Genomic DNA, 19,404 nt, shown 5'->3' on the forward strand with positions numbered 1-19,404 from the left:
TAGTTTTTGTGTTTCATTATGATCATGAAAAACAATAAGTTAATATTTTTATTTAATTATTTATACTTTTACTTGAATCAAACTTAATGAATACTATAAATATTATTTTATTTGTAGATTTGATTAACAAGTAATAATATTGTCTTGTTAATATTTATTATAATATTTTTAAATTATAATGTAATTTAAAAAATTATATAAAAAAACATTTTTAAGAAAAGAGAATTGGCCCGGTAAAGCATGTAGTCCACATACTTGTGGGTTGGGCCGATCATTTTTTGACCCACATAAAAAATGAACTAGTCTGACATGACTTATACGGTAAAATTTAAAACATATACGAATTATTTTACATATATTTTTTTTTAAAAAAAATCACTTTGTTATACAATTTGATATTATTAATTTTTACTACGAAAAATGCACAAAATTAAATGATAAGATATAAAATTTAATTTGAAATTATAATACATCTTGTGACAATTTGAATATCAGATAATAATACAATACATAACATAACAAATTAAATAACCGCAACAATAATTTTGTAGACCGATAGACTGTTTCTAGATTTAACAAAATTAGGGGGAAAAAAATTAATGTATGATTCAGAGAAGTTGTGATTGTGCTTGTTGATTTTTTTTTCCATTGTTTGAAGTTATTTTTTAGAAATTTAGAATAAAATCTAATTTAAATTAAAATTCTATATTACATGAAAATTATATGCGGTGGTTATTTGAAAAAAATATATATTTATATTATGAAAGTAGGAAAATATGAATGAAACAAAAATAATACTAATAATTAAGAGAGAAAAGATTATTTCTAGACGATAAAATAGGTAATTCATCGTTTCTGCCACCACAACTCATCACTGATATTTAAGGGTCATATTCACACCACATCTTCTTCGAGAACTTGTTGTCCTATTGTTATTTGCATATTTTCATGAAAAAAACAACATTTTGCTAGATCAATGGTTTGGTGTTGTCAACACTCAAGGTAATTGACTTGAGTCATAGTTTCTCTTTTCGAGCAGGGAACATGTTGTGCCTCTGAACAGAATAAAGAACAATTCTAGGGATGTGAAAATCAAGGCAGGTGAATGCGCCTATTGTTAACACAAGGCATAACCTTTTCTCAGTGAAAGTGAATAGGGGAAAAGGAGTCATGCTAGAAGATATAAATAGAAATATATATATCTTTAGATTGATCTGAATCACAAGTTGATCTTGATCCATCTGCTACTTGGACAGGATGGTTTGTTCAAAATGATTTCAGTACTATATAAAAGGTCATTTAGTTGGGAACAAGTTGTCCCGTGATTTCTGGGATAAGTTTTTTCACATAGATATGAGATTATTTTATCCAAAATCACTATGACAAAATGATGATATAACTAATCTAATACATTCAATTAAATATGGGATAAAATAATTCTATATTTTATTTTGATATTATTATACCTCACACCAAATGAGCGCAAAATTTTGAGGTTTAAATGGAAATGCACGTACTATGTGAAATACATCACTTTCTATCCATTTACGTGAAAGTCCATCCATCATTCTCCTTGATCCACCCTCCATTATCATTTGCATAGAGCAACTAGAAGAAAAAGTAATTAAGAACCTGGTTAAATTGGTTACAAATTTATCACAGATACTACATAATTTAGGACTAAACATCATTTCAACTCCCTCTGTATGCGGCCTAATTAATGATACGTTTTCGTATTAAGTAATAATAATATTTTTAAAGAAATGATTTATAGTCACAGTTCTAACATTCAATTTAGACCACAAATTTAAAAGTTTTTCTTTCTTAAACTCCGTGCTAGTCAAACTATTTAACATAAAATAGGATTGAGGGGATGGTAAGAGCCCGTGTAGCTTTTAAGTCAAAAATAAAAAATCACACTAAAATATTTTTTAAGTCGAAAAATAAAAAATAGGAGGAGATTATTTTTGGTTCCTGATTTATTTTAAGTTATTTTTTACCATGCAAAACACGTCATAACTTCTTTAAATCATTTTTAACTTATTTTAAATTATTTTTTATATTTATCAAAGACTGACTTAAAAATAGATTTGAAGTAAATTTAAACTAACATAATTTACTAGCCTATTTTGAACTCTGACGTTGAGACAACACGAGTAGAACACTCGCATTTGTGGGGTAACATATTCTTTTGCGCAAGCTTCGAATGCCAAGGAACAGAAAAACACAAGTCATATAGACACACGTAACATGTCGAAGTGTACTAATATTATTCTATTTCTATTTCAACTATAAATTTTATAAATCTTTCTTATATTTTAAAATTTTATATAAAGTCAAACACATTCACGTAAATTAAAATGAAGAAAATAATATTAATATATATATATTAGTTAATGAGTAAGGTAAGCGCTGATTTTGGTAGAAAAACGCTGCCTACGCCTCTAGTTTTCGAACGCTCTCCTTACAGTGTGCCATACTCTTTAACTAATTTAAAGTCTACGAAACAAGTTGTCAATATTTGATATATGTTTAATTTGAGTGTGTTTATATCTATTCTTAGACAAAAAAATACATCTAGTTATTGCACTATTTTTTATTGGTTCATTTATAAATTACTAAAAATATTACTCTGTTATGTTGGGATAGGCATGGTACGATTGTTTGATACTCTAATTTTGGTATACAATTTTAAAAATATTATACTATTATCATATCAATTTAATACAATATGATTTCATATATTAAATATTAATTTTGATATTTATGATATTTTATAATATGGTAAGTTGGTGATCATAGTTTATCCAACTTATACTTGTATAATAGAATATTATAACTTCAACAATTAAACAAATATCTCAAAATAAAGTACAAACAACTCATTTTGATAATTAATTACAATTCAAACACATTTTAAATCAAAATATAGTAGTCAAAGTTTTAACTTCTAAACTAGTCTAAGCTGTATATTTATTAGTATTTTATTTTAATAATATACATGTTATTTATGTAACAATATTTACTTTGAGTTTGATATGGTATGTTAAATCTAAATACCAAATATCACATTAAATATAAAAAAAAATAGTAAAATATATACCATACACCATATTAAATATCATCATATTAAAAATTTCAATATAATATAAAAGCCAAATACATAAGCAGATTTCTAAATTTGAAGGGTTTTTTCCCTCAGGTGCCTCAATTACGCCATTTTTCTATTGAATCATTGAACCCTCATAATTTGTTCCGTTTAAACGGATACTATTGTCTGATGTGGAACCAGATTTGTGAGGGGTATTGATAGAGGACACATATGTTGTTCCAGAATTCATTAATCCAATTGATAATGAAAATGTTAGAGAATAGTTGTATTTTACTTAAGTCATTTGAACACATCAAAAAACATATGAGACTAACACGATTTATCTTCATTCCTTCAATCAAAATTATTACAATTCGAGCACAATTGAAGACATTTACAATAGAAAAGCCGATCAAAATCAACCAATAGCGTATTTATATATTTGACCTAATATAAATTAACTTATAAATTTCGATACGTACCATACCATGTCGACCGCGCTATTATGTATCTCTCCTTTGAGTCCACAGGTTTTGTGGGAAAATCACCCAATCGAGTCCCCAAGTTATTGTCGGTTGTGGGAATAATTGGCATCACCCGCGTGTACAACTGTAAAGCCGCTGCTATTAAAATTACTCACACAAAATCACTCATCTATAAATTCTGCCCCTCTCCACATTTATCTCTCTACTACAAATCTTGAATAAGAAGAAAAAAATCTTGTCTTTGTTCTCTATCTAGTCCAAACCCAGATCTACGGTAAAGTTGCAAGTTTTCACATTTCTCTAGTTCATTCAAATGAAGAGAAGAAAAAAATGATTTTTTTGCTTACCCATTTGATTTTCTTGGTTTTACAGGTTGAAATCTTGGATTATTAATAATGTCGACAGATGTGCATTGTAATGGAAATGCATTCAAGATTTTCATAGGTTATGATCCTCGTGAAGATGTTGCTTATGAGGTCTGTCGATATTCCCTTCTGAAAAGATCTTCAATCCCACTTGAAATCATACCCATTAAACAATCAGAGTTAAGAGAAAAAGGGTTATACTGGCGTGGAAGAGGGAAATTAGAAAGCACTGAGTTTTCATTTACTCGTTTTTTGACACCCCATTTGGCTAATTTTGAAGGATGGGCTATGTTTGTTGATTGTGATTTCTTGTATTTAGGGGATATTAAGGAATTGAGGGATATGGTGGATGATAAATATGCTTTAATGTGTGTACAACATAATTATGCTCCTAAAGAAACTACTAAAATGGATGGGGCAGTACAAACTGTGTATCCTAGGAAGAATTGGTCATCCATGGTTCTTTATAATTGTGCGCATCCAAAGAATAAGGTCTTGACACCTGAGATTGTCAATACTGAAACTGGGGCATTTCTCCATAGGTTTACTTGGTTGGAAGATGAGGAGATTGGGGAAGTTCCGTTCGTTTGGAACTTCCTCGTCGGCCATAATAAGGTTGTTGAAGGGGATCCAACTACATTTCCTAAGTCCATCCATTATACGCTTGGTGGACCTTGGTTTGAGGCTTGGAAGGATTGTGAATTCGGGGATTTGTGGATAAAGGAACTCGAGGAGTATAAGAAGGCAACAGAGAAGAAGGTGGATTAAGGCAATGTAGGTTATTCGTATTGTTTGATTCACACAGTTTTTAGTTAAAAGGTAATTCATTCGTTATGTGCTTTTTCAGTCTTCCATATTGTTTCGATCGTGAGATGTAATCGATTCATTACAAATCAAATACTTTGTATTCTAGTTTTAATGATTTTGGTTCTTCAATCATATCTTTTGTATTGTAATCATAATAGATTCATGAAGGAAAGAATAAGATCATCTTGATCTTTGAATGATGTATTGAGTATGCTTTTGGTTATTTGATGTTACTGACTTTTACTTTGTAAGCTGTTTTTCAATCATATCTTATATTTGCACTACAGATTCTTTGAAGGGAAGAATAAGATCATTCTGATCTTTGAATGATATACTAAGTATGCTTTCTGGTTACTTGGGAAACAACATCTCTACCTCCACGAGATTGGAGTAAGGTTTGTGTACAGACTCCACCTATGGGGATTACGCTGGTTATGTTCTTTATTCTGGTTACTTAGTGTTACAAATGAAATTGCATTTGCAGAGGGGTTTTGTTGCTTTTGATCTTTGTCCTTGTAAAGATTCTTCTTAGACAATATTTGTATGTCCATTGCTTGGTAAAGCTAAAGCACCATGTACTCTTATTCTAATATGATCAAGTGTTGAGATGTTCACTGCATTCACAATCCAGAAACTATAAAGAAGTATCGTGGTTGGATCAGAAAGCCTTTTTGACTACAAGAAAGACTTGTTTCACATGATATTGTGGTTAAGAAAATCGAGTATAAAAATTATACAGCAATTGTGGGTTGCAACATCGTATTGGATAAAACTATGAGCTCACAAGTTGCCACTACTTCATTGCATTTGATAAAGTTACAGACACAAGTAGCGCTACAAAGTTGAGCACCTACACTGTCACAGAATTTCAATTGACACATACACGATTGATAAAGAGTAAACCAATTGAAAGAAAATAACAATCCAATTGGCCGATGAAAAATGAGGTATAAACCACAGGTGATTCGTCATTTTACACAAGTTGATCAGTCCAGTGCTGATCAAAAGATTTGATAGTACACATGTAAGAAGAAATACCGGAATAACCGACACCACCAACTATGGACAAACGCAAGGAAACTGAATGAATTTGCTCACTATCAAACTATCCTAAGCTGATCCAAATTCTGCCATCCATTTCTCATGTTTTTCAATGTCAGCTGCTGAGACACTCGGTTGAACTTTGGAAATAGCTTCTACAAAGTCACACATTGCGACAGGATCCTTAGCAATGTCATCCTTGGCCATGTTCTTAATCTCCTCACGTGTCTTCCCAGCTATCTTTCGCCTCATGCCATTCATAGAAGCATCTCGGCAAACATTTGTGAGGTCGTCTCCACTATATCCCTCTGTTTTACGAGCTACTTCATCAATGTCCACATCTGCAGCTACCTGATGTCACAGGTAGACATTTGCACTTTGTTAAAAGAAAGATTCATTCAACTAAATAGATAGATAGACAAGGTAGAATTCTTTCAAACTTCAGAAACACATTCTCATGAAAATCCATGTACAAGATAGAATCCAATTAAAAAGACTCCAGTTGCACAAATCGAGAAGTACAGCATTATGATGTTGATGCCTTCCAGACATCGGAGAAAAAGTATGCAAGTATCGAATTCAAAAGAACAAGAAAAAGGATACCAAGAAAATTCACATGGAGGCATTATCTTACTTTTTTTTACAAAAAATAATAATTAATCTTTACCCCTCAAATTGCTGGTCTTGCAAAAGAAGAGATATCTAGGATGCAGAGTATTCTGCAAAGTCAAACATCTGAAACCAAGTCCCCGTCATAAGCAGTCTTAAAACTTGTTTTTTTCATTTTTGAGTTGCTTTTCTTAAACATTAATGATTGGAACATGGAAGGGGTGCAATTTCTAGGTTGAACAAACTAAAATGTGAAGTTTTGCACTAGTAAATGCAAGGTTACAAAATACTTTAACACGTCAGAAGAACTTTCAACTACAGATCAGCATTACATAACACAGCTGTTTAGATTAAACCATAAATAAGACAGCAGAGACATAATATTAGAACAATCATCAAAGCCCGCACCTTCTGCAAACACATCACATATCTTATTCATCAAACTGCAATAAGACAACTAAAGTTGACATCTATGTATTTATTATGCAAAAGATAGCAAGTGTTTGGAGTGACATTTTCCAAAGCCAGAAATATCAACCTTCACCAAAGAATCTAACAAGCACCTAAAAGGATCATTTCTTAATTATTATTTTTAAAAAAAAATGTTTTATCCGTTAATGACTCAAATGTCTTGTCACAGGTATCACCGTATCAGCACACATTCCCATAATTTACTCCAGGGAAGTGTTTTCCATTTTATTTACTCAAGAGCCTTCAATAGAACATATTGTTTCTAAAGTTGGCTGTAGTTCATCTGATACTAAAACGGCAAATAAATGTATATTATATTGCTTGATATCTCTTTGGCTTTCTTGTCATTCGTCTTTTCCTTTCAACTCTTTTGAAGTTCCATTATATTTTAGGCTGCAGCCGCTGGTATGCCACAACACTCAGCTGAAGATATTACTAGCCACTGCTATCAAGATTGATAAATATATACCAAATTGTACCGCAGGGTTTTCCAATAGTAAATATAGTTTTGATAAGCACAAATAATACTACAAGGGCGATACAGCATTCAGCAGTAAGGAGAACTGATATATTCAAAAGTAGCTACAGCTGCATGAGCTTACAGCAGTGTTATGAAAGACGCTCGCCACTCGCGATGAGGCGAGACGGTGCCTCGTCGCCGTTTACTGGTGAAGCGTGGCGAGTTCAGAAAGGCAACAAAAGGCGAATGGTGCGACGCGTTGAGGCGACAAGGCGTCACCTTTTTATTGTTTTTTTAAAAAGATCTGATTAAATAATTAAAAGGCAATATTAGGGTTTATTTCGTGTTTTTGCAACCCTAGGACTTCTCTCCACCGCGACTCTCCTTGTACCTTTGCGAGTCTAGAGGCGGACCCACCCTTGAGGTTGTGGGTGCATGTGCACCCGTTCACTTCGGATTTTTTTTTGTGTATATACACGTATATTCCGAAATAAGGAATATTTAACTGAATGTGCACCCTAAGACATATAAGTTGAGTTGCTGTGGTGGTCAAACACCCGGTTGTTGGACATCTTATCAACTCGCTGGTCGCGAGTTCGATTCTCCTTGTTGCATTTTCTTTTTGTCCATTTTAATTTTTTTCCAAAAGAAGGCCTAACAAAAAACCTAAAGCAAGATTTGAACTATCTGTCTTAGAGTGTACACTGTCGGTCAAGACCATCAAATCATAGAGTGAATTATGTTAGATTTTTTTAATTTATATTTATATACACTGGATTTTATAGATGTTTGACGATATCTTTCGATGAAGTATCATTGCTTCACTAACTCACATTCGACTTTAATAGTGCCCCCGCCGTCTTCCAATCCTAGGTTCGCTTCAGTTCTCGGCCCTCTCTTCTCCAGTTCTACTCCCTCACTACTTCGCGACTCTCTTCTCCAGTTCTCTCTCACTACTTCGCGACTTTCTTCTCCAGTTCTCCTACCTCACTACTTCGCGACTTTCTTCTCCAGTTCTCCTCCCTCACTACTTCGCGGTTTTCTTCTTCTTCTCTTCTCCAGTTCTCCTCACTACTGACGACGAGACCTCAGCTGCTCAGCACTCAGCAGGTATGGTTTTAGATTATTATTTTTCTTCTCTAAGAAGAAGTGCAGACTCTGTTTTTTACTCTGTGTTGTTATTTTGAAGCTAGAGCTAACTGACAGCATTTTTGCAATCTGCCTACATTTTAAATAAATAAATAAATTCAATCCTTCTATATTTATTTCTACCCAACTCAATTTAGTTATATACTAAATAATATAGTATTTGCTAATATATGTTATTGCTATTGATATTTTGGATATCTAGATATGCAATTAAATATTTTTAAGTTTTTGGAATTAATTGGCACCTCAATTCAGAAAGGCGGCGAGGCAGACCCATGTCGCCTTTTGCTATCCAAAACACTGGCTTACATGAGCATACATAAGAAGATAAAATAGATTTTTTTGAAACCAGAAGATAAAACAGATTGAGAAAGCATTTCATAACACTTACCTCAATACTTTTTAAATTGATCTTTATAAGCTCCTTCCGGCTCTCAAAGTTTGGTAGGGGAATATATATACGTTTTTCCAAACGTCTCCTGAATTTCCATTAAACGAATTAAGTCAAATACACATTCACAAGCATCTCAACGAAATAAATGGAAAAGTTGCTATGTGTAAATTCCACATTTTTATGTTGATTTGAGTTGTAACTTATATTGATTAATGAATACAATGAGACACAACCTTAATGCCTCATCTATGTCCCACGGAAAGTTTGTAGCTGCTAAAACCATAACAATCTTCCGAGTGCCGTCTTCATTAGTGGCAGAGTTGCTTACACCATCTACCTGAACAAGAAGTTCAGACTTCACCCTTCGGGATGATTCATGCTCTCCTGAACCCCTGAAAAGAAATCCAACCATTATCTTGGGCTCAACCTCAAAAAAGAGTAAGAAACTATTTAACATACCATAATTAGTTCACAGTAAGGCACATGGGACAAGCATTTTGAGGCAACCTTACTCATTTTTTTGAATAGGTAACGTGTATTATAACTCAGCACTTAGGTAGTGCCAACAACTTTACTCATTTTAACAAGTTAACTTTCTTACATTACATTTGAAAAGATAAAAGGAATCAGGCTTTTTATATCCAAGACTACTGTAAAACATTATACATATTCTTCAAAAGAAACATTTAACCAAACAGAGGTCAGCTGAAAAAATTTAGATGGTATCTTAAACAATAGCCAAAGTCCTCACCCTCGGGCATTACAAAGAGAATCAATCTCATCAATGAAAATTGTACTGGGAGCATAAGAGCGAGCAAGATCAAACAAGCACCGCACCATGCGTTCACTCTCCCCACGCCATTTTGAAGCCAAGGTGGCAGAAGAAACATTGAAAAATGTCGTCCCACACTCGGTAGCAACAGCCTTAGCCAAAAGTGTCTTCCCCGTTCCAGGAGGCCCAAACATAAGAACACCCTTCCATGGTCTCCTGATTCCCTGCAAGGATACATGCCTGATCAGTAAAAAGTGAGTCATGATGCATATACATGGAAGATCACATCATTCCTTTTTGATAGTTCTTTGAAGATAATATTAACAAATAGCTCACACTTAGCAAGAAAATATTGCTAAAATAACCACTAGGTATTTTGAGAAAGTAATTTATTTATTTTTTGAGAAAGAAAATAACCACTAGGTATTGTTGCCTAAAATCATATAAGGTTTCCATATCCTTATCGTAAGAAATTTCGGCTAATTCATGTATTTAAATCTTCACTTGTACATATGCTCATTGATGACTAAAGAGTAAAGACAAATAAAACAACACTCCACAAAATGCACCTTCCCAGTCCAACTAAGTTACCTGGAAATATTCTGGCATCCACAGTGGAAGAACAACTGCTTCCTCCAGAAGTCTTTTGGCCTCACTTAACCCAGCAACATCGTCCCATCTCACACCAGGGCTATTATCCAAGACATCTCTCTCAAGCATAGCAGCCAGGTCTGCATCAGGCCCCTCGTACTGACCTTTTTTACTCTTCCCCTCTTCAGGTTCACCATCCTAACAATTGGAATAGAAGTTCTTAACAGATGGATTCAGATTCAACCCATAAAAATGGCCTAACAAGGACGCCACATTGTAAGTAACAGTTAAGGAAATATATAGCATTATGATGCCGATGGTCCTTCTATTCAACATGCACACTTATATATAAGGAAATACAAGCCACGAATTTGGATATAAATTAACACTTTTGGCACATAAGAATAACCTTTAGAGCTTTCCACATACAACCTAAATAGTCAGCAAATGACTAACCACAAGATTCAAAGCATACAAAAGACACATGAATTCCCAATGAATAATTTGAAGCAGAGGGAAATTACAGAGTAATGAAAATCAAAGCATAAGATTGTTCACTGTAATTTACCGTAGAGTCGGACTTTGCAGATTTTCCAGGTGCTTTTTTCCCAGTAGTTGAAGATCGAACCCCAGTACCAGCCTTAGTAGAGCCACTGGTCCTTCCCCCACGGATTGTTGTTCCAGTCCTTGTAGTAGATGCACGAGCCCACGCTCCATCTTGTGGGGACTTTCTCATACCCCCCTGACCTGCTCTTCCAGGTCTTCTTGTTGTGTCCCGACTTGGTGGTCTCCAAACATCAGGGTCATCCATTGGAGCACCAGATGAGGTGGGGTACTCATCAAGCGGTTGAAAGACAAAAGACGACTTGGTTGAAATTGGAGGTGAATTAGGACGTCTACCCATAGGAACCTCCTTAAAAGATCTTTTCTCGGCATCCAATTGTTTCACTACCTCAGTTTCTTCGGAAATGGCTTTCTTTACATTCATCCATTTTGAACGAATCAAAGGATCATCAAGTGTGTTTACATGCCTACGCATAGACAAAATGAAGGAACAACTTCAGTCAAAAGCCCCAAAACAGCATTGATTAACTACTCGGAATGTTATAACTATGTTCAGAAAAACCCTGACGAACAGATTAAAGCCAACATTTCATTATGGGTACTCCATTCAAGCTTCAAAATCCCAAAATAAAATGACAATGCAAGCAATATTATGAAGTAAATAATCAAAACCAGTAGTTTCTCGATACGCCAGTATCAGATCAGATACCTGAGTTGCATTTATGACTTGGCAAAACTCTCAGTTACACAAATAAAAGTTTCTGTTTTTACTCATTAAAAAAAATACTCTGTGCTTATAAGTGACTGAAGTTATTCTCCCTTTTAACTGGAAATTGATTTCATTGAGATTAACATTCAACAGCAGACAAAGCCTAAAATTGGAACATACATTTCCCAATTTGGCACCCATTTTTGAACTATAACTGGATGAGTAGCTCCTAAAATACAAGAGACAACCAGCACAAGAGATCTGACAGAAATGAGAGTGAAATAAATACTTACTTATTGATTTGAGCAATTGCGCCATCGAAGAAGATGACGGAAGTATCATAAAGACCTTCAACAGCATATTCTCTAGCCAATTTGAGATGATCTTGCAATCCTGCCAGTGATGCACCCACCATTATCAATTCCTCAAAACTCAAATCTGTCGATAATTTCCTTAAACCAAATCCCCAAATGTTAGGGTTTCCAAATATTCAGCAAACAAAAACAAATTCGAAAATATCTCTCCCTTTCTCTCTCTATTTTCTCTCTCTATATATATATATGGGCCTCTGGGGAAGATGGGAGACTGGAAGTTGAAGTTGGTTCCACCAACATACGACGACGTTTTAACGGTCTATCTGATGATTAGGGAGTGGAGCGTAAATTACCATATTGACCTCCATCTTTGAATATTTTAAAGAGTTCACTTTGATTGACCTCATCCTTTTCGGTAAGGCCCGTTAGGATGCGGAGCCACAAAAAGAGAAATGCCTCTTCTTCTATTTGAATTTGAAATAATTACATGAATTAATATATTTTTAAAAATAATTACTGATTTCAGTGATATTTTTTGTTTATTATTATTTATAATTATATGGTGATAAATCTATATTATATATTGAAAGTGAATTATGTATGCAATATATTTAAATTATAATTGTTTTTGAAATATATTATGTTTGTTTGGTAAAAAATTGTCACATTGTATTATAAGTGTATTAAAATGTGTGATAATTGTATTATCCATCATTAAAACTTGTATTATATTTGAATAATATATTTATCATTGTAATATATATTAAACTTGTATTATAACTGAATTAAAAGTGGTCAAGTGAAAAAAAAATATTGTTATAAATGATAAATATTTTTTTATCATAGTATATTTATATAAGTGTAACGACCTGTTAGTCGTTTTGAGCAGTAGAGTTTATTTCTGATAATAACTGTCTGGGTCGACGGATCCCACGACGGACCGTCATGGGCACGACGGACCGTCGAGGGTGTCTCGTTCCAAAACACTTAGAATTCTGAAAAATTGGGTATTGAGAACAACTCTCTGAACTTCGCGACGACATGGCAGGACGGACCGTCGTGGGCACGACGGACCGTCACAAACCCTTTGATGAAATTTAGTCTCTCAACTTTGTGATGGAAGCAGCAGGACGGACCGTCGCAGGCACGACGGGCCGTCACAGACTGCGCAACCCTGACTGGATCGGATTTCTGTTAAAAGTTTTAAGGGGCGTTTTGGACTATTCCTGCTTATAATTATAAAGTTAGGGGTTTAATGTTAATAATTCAATTACTTGGGGGTTAAAGGAGATAACCTTGGAATAAGTAATGGGTTACTTTAGCATCTTTTATACTTAATTATATGGTAATTAGGGTAAAAGAAAAAGAGTTTGAATAAGGAAAAATAGAAAGAACAGAGATAAGAGGGACGAACGAACGAGAGAGAGAAGAACGAAGAGGAAAGCAAAGCATTGGAGAAGTAGATTGCGTGATCACGATTCTTCGGTGGATGTAGGTTATGGTTTATGCTATTTCGTAGTAAAACTCTTAATAGCGAATGATATGTATTGGGTAATTTTGTAAAGTCTTCTATATGCTTAATTGTGTGCTTGCATGATATGATTATGTAATTGTGATGAATTAGCATGATGAGGCTATTGAATCTTAAACCTTAAAAACCTCTCTATTAATGATGATGTCTTGGTATAAAAGAAGGCTTGATGAACTAAAAGAATGAGGTTAATGGATTGGGTGTCACGAACCGACACGTAGTATTAGGGAATCGGGTGTCACGAACCGACACGTAGTATTAATGGATCGGGTGTCACGAACCGATACATAGTATTAGGGGATCGGGTGTCACGAATCGACACGTAGTATTAGGGGATTGGGTGTCACGAACCGACACGTAGTATTAGGGGATCGGGTGTCACAAATCGACACGTGGTATTAGGGGATCGGAGTGTCACGTTCCGACACCAGGATAGTAAAAAGAATGAATCTTGAATTATCTTAATATACTCAAAACTTAAAGAACCTTTTCCCAAATGAGTATGGTGTGGAGACTTGAGTCCTCATAGGTGTGCTTGGTGTGGTTGCCAATGATTCTTGTACTTGTTGTTGCCACTTGTTGAGTATTGTAGTTGATTTTATGATATTATTTGATGTATATTGCTTTCTATTTTGAGTTGGCCGATGATACTTACTCAGTACCTGTGCCTTGTACTGACCCCTACTTGTAATTTTCTTCTTTTTTATTTGTGGAGTGCAGCAAACGTGCCATCGATTTCGACTCAACCGCAACTCTAGCCAGACTTCAGCATAATCAGATTTCAGGGTGAGCTATTGTTCCTAGCTCGGACTGGATTCTTTCCTTCACGTCTTGATGTTGAAGTTCGGACACGGACCATCTCTTTTACTTATTTTAGTTTCTTAGATACTCTTACATTTAGTAATTTGAGGATAGATGTTCTTGTGATGATGACTTCCAGATTTTGGGGAATGATAAGTATTAATTTTAGAAGTTATTAATTGATTTAGTTAATGAGTTTTAAGTCTTCCGCAGTATATTCTGTTTATTATGGTTGAAATGTTGGGGTATAGATTGGTTGGTTCGCTCACATAGTAGGATAAGTGTGGGTGCCACTCGCGGCTCGTTTGGGGTCGTGACAAACTTGGTATCAAAGCATTAGGTTCGTTGGTCTCATCACACAAGAACAAGTCTAGTAGAGTCTTGAGGAACGGTAGGGGGACGCCTTTACTTTTCTTTGAGAGGCTACAAGACTTTAGGAAAATTCCGTTCTTTCTTTCTTTCGTGCTATTACTTGGGTCCAATTGGTATCTAGGTGATACAAATTGGTAGCTGACCATCTTCACTCTATTTCGCAGATGGTTAGAACTAGAGCAACAACTGCACCAACACCGACACGACAAGATGCGTCTGAGCCAGCCACTGGGGCTGTAGCTCGAAGAGGGGCAGTGACAAGAGGCCGTGGTAGAGGTCGCGAGAGGACGTCCTCTAGAGGAAGGGGACAAACACCTGGCCCATCTAGTACTAGGGCGGTGACTCCTCCACCGACTGAGGAAGTAGTAAGAGAGGGGGAGGAAGGGGAGAATGAGCAAGTGCAGAATGAGGAATTACCACCCCAACCTACCCAGAGATGATTAATCAGGTTCTTGCTTATCTTAGCGGGTTATCTGATCAGGGCCAGACACCTCCAGTGTTTTCTGCACCAGCACCTCAGGTTCCGGGAGTACAACATGCAGCTGCTGTGGCTCCCCGCATGGATGCCTCATTGGAAATAGGCACGTTTCCTCGGTTGACTACAGGGCCTATAATGACAAGTGATCAGCATGAACTTTTCAATAAGTTCTTGAAATTGAAACCTCCAGTCTTCAAGGATACTGAATCTGAGGATGCCTATGATTTTCTGGTTGATTGTCATAAGCTACTACACAAGATGGGCATAGTAGAACGATTTGGCGTCGAGTTTGTGACCTATCAATTTCAGGGGAACGCCAAAATGTGGTGGCGATCGTATGTTGAGTGTCAACTAGCACAAGCACCACCTATGACTTGGGCATCATTCTATAGCTTCTTTATTGAGAAGTATATACCACAAGAGCGGATTCGCAGTTTCGTGAAAGGGTTGAGGTCAAATTTACGGATTTCAGCCTTACAGGTAGCTGCTGCAGCAAAATCCTTTCAAGAGGTGGTAGATTTCGTGATAGAAGTGGAGGGAGTGAAGCCAGATGACTTCACCATGGCATCAGCAACTAAGAAGTTTCGTAAGGAAGGAGAGTTTAATGGTTCTTACTCTAGAGGGCAGAGTTTAGGAGGTTATCCAGCCCGACCTATTCAGTTTTCACTACAGACTGTAGCTGGGGGTCCACCGCAGACCGGTCAACATTTCTCTGAGTTTGGAGGTTATTCCCAGACTCCGTCGTTCTCACAAAGACCTATGCTTGAATCCAGAGATTGTTATGGATGTGGAGAGACTGGACATATTAGGAGAAATTGTCCAAAACAGAGTTACAGACCCCCAATAATCAGAGGTAGAGGTGGTCATGGAAGAGGCCGTTATTCGGAAGGACGTGGTGTCCAAGGTAATGATGGTCATCAAAACGGCCGGGGTGACGGGCAAACTGGAACTACTGCAGCGCAACATGGTAGAGGCAACGGACAGACCGGTGATAGGGCCCATTGTTATGCTTTCCCTGGGAGGTCTGAAGCGGAGACATCTGATGTCGTTATCACAGGTAATCTTTAGGTTTGTGATTGCATGGCTTCTGTATTATTTGATCCTGGATCCACATTTTCATATGTATCTTCCTCATTTGCTACTGGTCTTAATTTACATTATGAATTGCTTGACATGCCTATTCGTGTTTCTACTCCGGTGGGTGAGTCTGTGATAGTTGAAAAGGTGTATAGGTCTTGTCTTGTGACTTTTATGGAGAGCAATACTCATGTAGACTTGGTTATCTTAGAAATGGTTGATTTCGATGTAATACTGGGTATGACTTGGCTTTCTCCAAACTTCGCAATCTTAGATTGCAATGCCAAAACTGTGACATTGGCCAAGCCTGGGACAGATCCGTTAGTGAGGGAGGGTGACTACACTTCCACTCCAGTTCGTATCATCTCCTTCCTTCGTGCTAAGAGAATGGTTAGAAAGGGTTGTTTAGCTTTCTTGGCACACCTCAGGGATGATACTACCCAAGTACCTTCAATTGAGTTGGTTTCAATAGTTCGTGAGTTTCTGGATGTGTTTCCTGCAGACCTTCCTAGTATGCCACCGGATAGGGATATCGACTTTTGCATTGATCTGGAGCCGGGTACTCGTCCCATTTCCATACCCCCTTATACGCTGGCTCCCGCTGAGTTAAGAGAGTTAAAGGCTCAACTTCAAGAATTGTTAAGCAAAGGCTTTATTAGACCAAGTGCATCCCCTTGGGGTGCTCCTGTTTTGTTTGTGAAGAAACAGGATGGAAGTTTTCGGATGTGCATTGACTACAGACAACTGAATAAGGTAACTGTTAAGAACAAGTATCCTCTTCCTCGCATCGATGATTTGTTCGATCAGTTACAAGGTGCTTGTACCTGCTCAAAAATCAATTTGAGATCTGGTTATCATCAATTAAAAATACAGGCAACAGATGTGCCCAAGACTGCTTTTCGGACCAGGTATGGGCATTATGAGTTCTTAGTAATGTCTTTGGGGCTTACGAATACCCCTGCTGCTTTCATGAGCTTGATGAACGGGATTTTTAAGCCATATTTGGATCTCTTCGTCATTGTATTCATTGATGACATACTGGTATACTCGAAGAGCAAGAAAGAACATGAGGAGCACTTGAGAATGGTATTGGAAACGTTGAGGGAGAAAAAGCTTTATGTCAAATTCTCTAAGTGTGAGTTTTGGCTAGATTCAGTGTCCTTCTTGGGGCACGTAGTTTCTAAGGACGGAGTGATGGTGGATCCTTCCAAGATTGAAGCAGTGAAGAATTGGGTAAGACCTACTAATGTTACAGAGGTAAGGAGCTTCGTTGGTTTAGCTAGCTACTACCGTCGATTTGTCAAGGGATTTTCTTCCGTTGCTTCCCAACTGACAAACTTGACTAAGCAGAGTGTTCCATTTGTATGGTCGGATGAGTGTGAACAAAGCTTTCAGAAGCTCAAGACCTTGTTGACTACTGCACCAATTCTTACCTTGCCAGTGGAAGGTAAGAATTTCATTGTTTACTGTGATGCATCCTATTCTGGTTTGGGTGCAGTGCTAATGCAAGAGAAGAATGTAATTACTTATGCCTCGAGGCAATTAAAAGTGCATGAACGTAATTATCCGACCCACGATTTGGAGTTAGCGGCAGTAGTGTTTGCATTAAAGCAATGGAGGCATTATCTATATGGGGTTAAGTGTGAAGTCTATATGGATCATCGTAGTTTACAGTATGTCTTTACTCAGAAAGATTTGAATTTGAGACAGAGAAGATGGATGGAACTACTGAAGAACTATGATATCACTATCTTGTATTATCCGGGAAAGGCTAATGTGGTGGCAGATGCCTTAAGTAGAAAGGCAGGGAGCATAGGAAGCCTAGCCCACTTGAAGGTTTCTAGACGCCCATTGGCTAGAGAGGTTCAGACTTTGGCTAATGACTTTATGAGGCTAGAAGTAAATGAGAAGGGAGGATTTTTGGCCTGTGTAGAGGCAAGATCTTCCTTTCTTGATAAGATTAAAGGAAAGCAGTTTACCGATGAGAAACTGATCCGGATCCGAGATAAGGTATTGCGAGGGGAGGCTAAAGAAGCAAAAATCGATGAGAAAGGTGTTTTGAGGATTAAGGGAAGGGTATGTGTACCCCGCGTCGATGACTTGATTCACACTATTCTTACAGAGGCTCATAGTTCAAGGTATTCTATACATCCTGGTGCAACCAAGATGTATCGTGATCTAAAGCAACATTTTTTGTGGAGTAGGATGAAGCGTGACATTTTTGATTTTGTTGCTCAATGCCCGAATTGTCAGCAGGTAAAGTATGAACACCAGAGGCCTGGAGGGACACTTCAGAGAATGCCCATTCCTGAATGGAAGTGGGAGAGAATCGCAATGGACTTCGTGGTTGGTCTTCCAAAGACAATGGGTAAGTATGACTCCATTTGGGTAATTGTTGACAGATTAACTAAGTCTGCTCATTTCATTCCGGTCAAGGTAACTTATAATGCAGAGAAGTTAGCCAAGCTTTACATCTCAGAAATTGTTCGATTGCAAGGAGTTCCACTTTCCATTATATCAGATAGAGGTACGCAGTTTACTTCTAAATTTTGGAAAACATTGCATGCCGAGTTAGGTACTAGGTTGGATCTTAGTACTGCATTTCACCCTCAGACCGATGGTCAGTCTGAGCGAACAATTCAGGTATTAGAGGATATGATTCGTGCATGTGTGATAGAATTTGGTGGTCATTGGGATAACTTCTTACCCTTAGCAGAATTCTCATACAACAATAGCTATCACTCAAGTATTGATATGGCCCCATTTGAGGCACTGTATGGGAGAAGGTGTAGGTCTCCCATTGGGTGGTTTGATGCATTTGAAGTTAGACCTTGGGGTACTGACCTTCTGAGGGAATTGTTAGATATTAAATGCATTCAAGAAAAGCTTTTAGCAGCTCAAAGTAGACAGAAAGAATATACAGATCGAAAGGTTAGAGACTTGAAGTTAATGGAGGGTGAACAAGTCTTACTGAAGGTTTCACCCATGAAAGGGGTGATGCGATTTGGTAAGCGAGGTAAGCTTAGTCCGAGGTATATTGGTCCATTTGAAGTTCTGAAGCGCGTGGGGGAGGTAGCTTATGAATTAGCCTTGCCCCCAGGACTGTTAGGAGTGCACCCGGTATTTCATGTGTCTATGTTGAAAAGATACCATGGGATGGAAACTACATCATTCGTTGGGATACAGTTCTTCTTGATGAGAATTTGTCTTATGAGGAGGAGCCTGTTGCTATCTTAGATAAGGAAGTCCGCTAGTTGTGGTCAAGGGAGATTGCATCTGTCAAAGTTCAATGGAAGAATCGGCCAGTTGAAGAGTCCACTTGG

The 19,404-nt window shown here is 36.8% G+C and overlaps 2 protein-coding genes across 2 annotated transcripts; one reads left to right on the forward strand and one right to left on the reverse strand.

Moving 5' to 3' along the window:
* The first annotated feature begins 3,631 nt into the window (after positions 1-3,631).
* On the forward strand, positions 3,632-4,948 carry LOC101245769 (protein CDI). The gene is made up of 2 exons (XM_004241675.5): positions 3,632-3,850; positions 3,949-4,948. Exon 2 carries the CDS (start codon positions 3,972-3,974, stop codon positions 4,707-4,709), a length of 738 nt encoding a protein of 245 aa, XP_004241723.1. The 5' UTR covers positions 3,632-3,850; positions 3,949-3,971; the 3' UTR covers positions 4,710-4,948.
* Positions 4,949-5,654: 706 nt separating this feature from the next.
* On the reverse strand, positions 5,655-12,262 carry LOC101245174 (katanin p60 ATPase-containing subunit A1). Its single transcript, XM_004241673.5, has 7 exons — positions 11,802-12,262; positions 10,804-11,266; positions 10,236-10,433; positions 9,624-9,868; positions 9,106-9,264; positions 8,870-8,957; positions 5,655-6,140 (listed from the first exon to the last, which is right to left on the reverse strand). Exons 1-7 carry the CDS (start codon positions 11,921-11,923, stop codon positions 5,859-5,861), a joined length of 1,557 nt encoding a protein of 518 aa, XP_004241721.1. The 5' UTR covers positions 11,924-12,262; the 3' UTR covers positions 5,655-5,858.
* Positions 12,263-19,404: the final 7,142 nt, after the last annotated feature.

The sequence above is a fragment of the Solanum lycopersicum genome, chromosome 6 (genome assembly GCF_036512215.1).
Source record: "Solanum lycopersicum chromosome 6, SLM_r2.1".
NCBI lineage: Eukaryota > Viridiplantae > Streptophyta > Magnoliopsida > Solanales > Solanaceae > Solanum > Solanum lycopersicum.

What these genes read in the sequence shown, in the direction of transcription:
- LOC101245769 (XM_004241675.5), top strand. Translation starts at nt 3,972, where the DNA reads ATGTCGACAGATGTGCATTGTAATGGAAATGCATTCAAGATTTTCATA.
- LOC101245174 (XM_004241673.5), bottom strand. Translation starts at nt 11,923, where the DNA reads ATGGTGGGTGCATCACTGGCAGGATTGCAAGATCATCTCAAATTGGCT. An exon ending in CTGCAAAGTCCGACTCTACG is followed by an intron (nt 10,434 to 10,803) that starts GTAAATTACAGT and finishes TCCAATTGTTAG; the next exon opens with GATGGTGAACCTGAAGAGGG. An exon ending in TCAATTTAAAAAGTATTGAG is followed by an intron (nt 6,141 to 8,869) that starts GTAAGTGTTATG and finishes CTGTGACATCAG; the next exon opens with GTAGCTGCAGATGTGGACAT.